The 6,413-nt window shown below is 45.5% G+C and overlaps 1 protein-coding gene across 1 annotated transcript in view; it reads left to right on the top strand.

The window, feature by feature from the left end:
* UBE3C (ubiquitin protein ligase E3C) overlaps nt 1-6,413 on the top strand; it is a 144,469-nt gene extending 138,056 nt beyond the window's left edge. The window contains exons 23-24 of the mRNA XM_015427870.1: nt 319-449; nt 6,036-6,413. Of these exons, the coding sequence (XP_015283356.1) occupies nt 319-449; nt 6,036-6,206 (302 nt within the window). The 3' untranslated portion in view covers nt 6,207-6,413. The remainder of the gene's footprint in view (nt 1-318; nt 450-6,035) is intronic.

The raw sequence follows: 6,413 nt of genomic DNA, 5'->3' as shown, positions 1-6,413 counted from the left end.
AGTACGTAGAAGTTTCTGGGACCAGGGGTGCCATTCGGTTGTTCTCAGTCTCTGCATTGCAGATGGCTCAGCACAGACTTAGTTCTCCAGTGGCATATGTGAGTTGGAAAGCTTGCCTACCTGGTATCCTGCAGCAAGCACTGTGAAAACTGACAAAAAGCCACAAAGAAAATAAGTGTGCATGGCACTATCTTAGCTGAACATCTCCATGACTGTTTAAATTATGCAAGTTTATCAGTATGTTCAAGTAGAGATCCTGGTTGTCTTCTCATGAGGCTTAGCTCTAATGCAACTTGATTTACTTCTGGAAAAAAATAGGTGGTTATGCTGCAGATCATCCAGTAATCAAGATTTTTTGGAGAGTTGTAGAAAGCTTCACTGATGAAGAAAAACGCAAGTTACTGAAGTTCGTGACAAGCTGCTCCCGACCTCCTCTGTTGGGGTTCAAGGTATCCTCTTTCCTGTCCTTTGCGCAACACAAATTGTAAATCACTCTGGTTTGCTGAAGACAGGATGTTTCACTCTAATAATTAAGGAAAACCTATAATAAAGGGCTGGTGTTGGAAAGCGCTGTCAAGTCACAGCCGACATTTGGCAACCTCGTGGGATTTTCAAGCAAGAGATGAACAGAGGTGGTTTTGCCGTTGCCTCCCTCGTGACCCCAGACTTCCTTGCGGGTCTCCCATCTAAGTACTAACCAGGGTTGACCCTGCTTAGCTTCCGAGAGCTGACAAGATCGGGCTAGCCTGAGCCGTCCAGGCCAGGGCTGTAAAAGAGTAGTACTTCGCATTTCCACTTCTAATTTGTGTGTGTAAAGAGCTGTCAGGTCACAGCTGACTTATGGCGACCCCTCACAGGGTTTTCAAGGCAAGAGACAAACAGAGGTAGTTTCCATTGCCTTCCTTTGCAGTAGGAACCCTGGTCTTCCTTAGGGATCTCCTGTCAAAGTACTAACCAGGGCCAGGTACTAACCCTGCTTGGCTTCTGAGATCTTTCTAGATCAGGCCAGTCAGTTTAGTGGTGTTACCTATTTTTAATATATTTATATGTGCCCTACTCTCCGATGGACTGAAGTGGTTTTACCATTAAGAACAAAGAGAAGTAAAATGGAATAATGATATCAATAAACATTTGTTCACGTGTTTTGCAACATCAACCTAGAGAACCACAGAACTAAAGTAAGAAAGAAACTGGGAGTCAGGGCATTAAACGAGCTTGTTGTTGACACTTGATTTGCCCGTGCTGTTTACATAAAAGGAAATCCAGTCCACCTTCTCAGCAGTTCAGAGTGCCTTTTTTGGCAGAAGTCCAAATGTCATGAGAATAACCACCCTTCTTTTCCTCCACTTGTGCTGGGCTTTGGAACCACATTGTCCATGGCAGAGAAGAGGGGCAAGGTTAAGAGTCACCCCAGGCCTCCAATCAAAGATTCCCCGCTTCCCTGAGTAATATATTGATTTCCCTCACATTTACTAGAACGCACACAAAAAACCCCACATTTTATTAGAACAGGGCATGCAGCTCCTCCACACTCTCCTCTTCCTCCCTTCCTCCTGGATTCTTACCCAGCTCCCAGGACAAGCTGGACTTTTGTACCCCCTCCCCCCCACACACAGGAAAGAGGCTTTCTGTGTCTTCCTGTCCTGCTTTTTTTTTTTTTTGCAGGAGGCGGCAGTAGCAATGAGGTACTGCTCCTGCCAAAGCCAACCTTGCAGGAGAGAAGCCGCCCCTCCTGTCCTCCATGGAGGACAGAAGGCCTTAGGAAGTACTGTAAGTTTGACCATCAGCTGCTCCCTTACTAAATCTGGGCCCATCAGGAGCAATTTTGCAAGCCTGTGTGTGTGGTGGTTAGTGTGCTGGCCCAGACCAGGGGTGGCCAAACTTGCTCAGCGTAAGAGCCACATAGAATAAATGTCAGATGTTTGAGAGCTGCAAAACATGAACAAATATTACACACACGTTTTTATTTTAAAATATGCAAATTTGCTTTTTTATTAACATTAAATGAGACTGCCAAAAATAAAAAACAAAATGGGTAAAAACAGATACTGATGATATATATTTGTCCAATGATATTTATTTGTTTGCTAATGATATTTATTTGTCTAAGAGAGAGGAAAAAAGAGAGAGGTGGAAAGAAAGCATGAAAGAGGTGGAAAGAGAGAGAGAGAGAGAGAAACAAAGAAAGCAAATAGATGGGAGGGAAGGCAGGAGAAAAAGTATGCCTCCCCTTCACTTCCCCAGCTGTCCTGCCAGGAGCCGCATAATATGTGTGAAAGAGCCACATGTGGCTCCCGAGCCACAGTTTGGCCACCCCTGGCCTACACCCAGGTTCAAATTCCCACTCTGGCATGGAAGTTTGCTGAGTGACCCTTGGGCTAGTCACACACTCACAGGCTAACCCGCCTCACAGGATCGTTGTGAGGATAAAATGAAGGAACGGTGCTAAGCAGCTTTGGCTCCCCACTGAGGAATAAGTTGGGGAATAAATGAAGTAAATAATGTTGTATGACACGGAGAAGTAGAGCAGAAAATAAGTATTTCTTTTGAAAATTTATGTGCCGCCTCTCCAGACACTTGTTCCTTCATGCCGTGGCAGAGATTCTCAGCACCATCTAGTAAGGCCAATGAATAACTCCCCTCCCCAGCAGGGTATGCCGAGCAGTTTTATGTGGCACCTAAACTGCAGCAGGTGCAGGCTTACCGTGCCGAGCCCCTTTAGCCCGGCTGATGTGGCTGCCTGTTGAGCGAGTAGTCTAGCTCAGGGGCCGTAATATATTCTTGTGCAGTACTTTGAAGATGGAGAGCACCATGTACTGTAAGTAGTAATTAGTATTTGCCACGAAATAAGTGGATTCATTTAAAGAAAGAAATATATTGAGGGCAGCAATTAGTGCAAAATGTCTTCGGTAATTAATTGTATATAGCAGTATTACAACAGGAGATAATTAAACGTTGCTGTTAAGAATGTAACTTCCTTATCTCCTGGCTTTGACTTCTCGCCCATACTCTGCTGGGGGAACTCTCACCTTCTGCTAAAGTTAGTTCAGCCTCATTTAACAGACTGCCGAGCGTCTTAAAGTACTTTGCTTATAAATAGCTCAGGCAGGTCGTCTTCCATTTTAAGGAAAAATGGGGAGTCTTCTCTGCCAGCCGCCTGGTCTCACAATAACATATGCTACAGCTAATTAAAGTTTAATAAGTTTAATAGATGAGATTGTTACAGACACAAAAAAAATCATTAAAGTGCAGTTGGAAACTGTTAAGTTCCAATCAGGTCACGGGCTGAATTGATGATGCTTTGCACTTCCCTTCTGTTGCGGATTCCCGTTGCCCGGCATTTAATTATGCAACAAATGGTGCCCTTGGCATGACACTTCCATATAGAACTTAATTTTTAACGTTTTTAAAGCTTAAAGTAGAAAAATCCAATTAGCATTTTGAAAGGAACACTAAAAATACAGCGTTTTAGCCACGGCATACATTTTAAGGCCTCCATTTAAACAATAATTTAACTTAAAATCTCATTAACCTTCTGGCTTAGGGTGGCAGGGCTCTCCCCCCCCCCCCCCCCCCCCCCCGTTTTTAAAATCACACAGTCTATTTTCACTCAGTGTAACATTTGATGAAATGAATACACTCTTGCCAATGAAAATAGAACTTCAGGCGTGACACGCAAATGTCCCGTGCATCCCCCGTTGGCAGGAGAGGTGTGACTTTCTCAGATACAGAGCGAGTTGTACTTAAAGGGCTTAGCAAAACCAATTCGCAATTTAACTAATTTTATTTTCGTCCTTTGGAGGCTTTTAATGACCAGGCACCACTAAGGCTCTCCTGTGTTCTCAGCAATATCCTGTCGGAATAGCAAGCTACCAGGTACTTAAAAATCAGACTTTTTCCAAGCAACGCTCCAGCCCTGAAATGTTTGAAAATGTAAATCCCATAAGTATTAAGCCGGAGATGTCAAACATAAGGCCCCGGGGCCAGAACCAGCCCATCCAGGGCTCTTATCTGGCCCGTGAGCAACTGTTGCAAGGGAGGAAACAGAAGACTGCTCAGGGAGGGGAGGGGGTGGAGACACTTGGATTGTGGCTTCAGCATGGCGCCACAACCTCATATGCAGCAGTCAAGTAGCATGGGAGCGTCTGCCCAGTGCTGTACCGCTGGTTCTCCAGTCCATCCATGTGGGTTTTCCCCTACCCCCCCTTCCAGCCCATGGGGCCTTGCAGTGAGGAGACACCCACTCGGAGCTACGAGCTGCTGTCCTTTATACCTCTTATACCTCTGGTATCTGGCATTACGTTTTATGGCACACATGGCCCGGCCTGACATTTATGCCAGATCTGGCCCTCATAACAAATGAGCTTGACATCTCTGTATTAAAGGATTCAGAAGTATCCTTGGTCATGTCACTCTCTCTAGCAGAGAGCTAAGATATAAGAACAACACATTTGAATGTAAATGTACAGCTCTGAGGCCCTGACCTGGATGGCGCAGGCTAGCCTGATCTTGCCTGGTCTCAGAAGCTAAACAGGGTTGGTCCTGGTAGGTACTTTGGTGGGAGACGACCAAGAAAGCCCAGGGTCGCTACGCAGCGGCAGGCAATGGCAAACCACCTGTTTATATCTTGCCTTGAAAATCCTACGGAGAAAGCTCATAAGCTGGCTGCGACTTGATGGCGCTTTACACCCATACAGTTTTGAGAGAGAGGAGTGGTTTGTGAGTTCCTTAAATGTCTAGAAGAAGAAGAGAAGAGATTGGATTTATACCCTGCCCTTCACTCGGAGTCTCAGAGCGGCTTACAAACTCCTTTCCCTTCCCTTCCCCTCCCCACAACAGACACCCTGTGAGGTAGGTGGGGCTGAGAGAGCTCTTTCCAGAACTGTCCTTGAGAGAACAGCCCTGACAGAACTATGGCTTGCCCAAGGTCATCCAGCAGCTGCAAGTGGAGGAGTGGGGAATCGAACCCGGTTCTCCCAGACTAGAGTCTGCGCGCTTAACCACTACACCAAACTGGCTCTCTATTTGTGGATAAGCACACAGCGCTCAGTTTGGCTGTAGCAGAATAAGTTTGATTGAGTCTATCCAGGTGCCCTGTGCCCGATCAGCCCCTTTTCAGTCTAGTTCCGTCAGTCTTCTGCAGTGAGCAGCGGTAGAGCCCGAGACAGAGAGGGTTCCTTCCCAATATGTGCAACCATTTAATTGGAAATGCTGGAGACTGATCCTGAGACTTTCTCCATCCAAAGCAGGCATTCGATCACTGAGCCAAGTGCGCCCCCCCCCCCATTTATGGCTTGAGCACAGAGAGCGAGCGAGAGAAATGTTCAGTAAAAGTACCTCTGACTTTATAAGGAGTATATTTTGTTGAGGAACAGTTAATGCAAATGCATTAAATAGAACTTTTAGCTGAAGAGTTATTCCAGTGATTTCTTTAGGCCATTGGGCAAGTTTTACAGAAATTAGCAGGAATTTATGTTTTTTAACAGGCTGTGGACTGGATGGTAGTTTAGGGTTCTGAAAGAGGTTTGTGCTAGTCCTGTAGAATTTTAAAACAGCTGGCACCCCCCCCCCAATGCACTCATGCTGTATCTCAGACTGCTTTTGAAACTTTCCTTGGTTTCCAAAGCAGCTTACTATATGTGGAATGGAGAGGCTTTTAAATATGATGAGAGGCTTAAAGTCCTTCGTGCTCATGGGACCCCCCTGGATTGTGGCCCTGGGGTCTCAAGCAGTCAGCATGCTAGTAGAACTGGCACTGCATTGTTGTGTAACTGAACTGTAGAAATTACCTGATAGAACAAAGGGCATTTTAATCTTGGGGTCCCAGCTTTCAGGGTTTCACATTACTTGCTCAATTACTTGTAGAAACTAAGATGATCCTTTCTGAATACAGTTTCACCGTTGGGTTTTTAGGGGTTCCTTTAGGGCCATAAAGGAAATGCCCTGAAATGTAGGTGAAATTGTTTCTTCTCATTTTGGAGGAGAGAAGCAGGCTGTAATTCTCATTTCATCTTGCATTTTCTTTTCTTCCCCAGGAGCTGTATCCTGCCTTCTGTGTGCACAACGGAGGATCAGATCTAGAAAGGCTCCCTACTGCCAGCACCTGCATGAATTTACTGAAGCTTCCAGAGTTCTATGACGAAAACCTTATGCGAAGCAAACTTCTTTATGCCATCGAATGTGCAGCTGGATTTGAGCTGAGCTGAAGCAGGATCAGACGCCCAGTCAAAGAACTAAATCAGTGCCTACTCCATAAGCAGTGCTCATGCCAAGCCAGCTAAGGGAATTCCGTGTGGGTTTCTGCAGCTCATTGTCCTATCAAACACTCTCCAGTAGGCTTCAGTTCTAGCGAAAGATGTTAACTTGCTGTCATTCATTAGCATTTAACTACACTGACGCTACCTTGTTCTGAT

The sequence above is a fragment of the Gekko japonicus genome, unplaced genomic scaffold (genome assembly GCF_001447785.1).
Source record: "Gekko japonicus isolate JY-2015 unplaced genomic scaffold, Gekko_japonicus_V1.1 scaffold735, whole genome shotgun sequence".
NCBI lineage: Eukaryota > Metazoa > Chordata > Lepidosauria > Squamata > Gekkonidae > Gekko > Gekko japonicus.
Note: the sequence above shows the minus strand (reverse complement) of the source record. Positions and strands in the feature narration are given on the sequence as shown.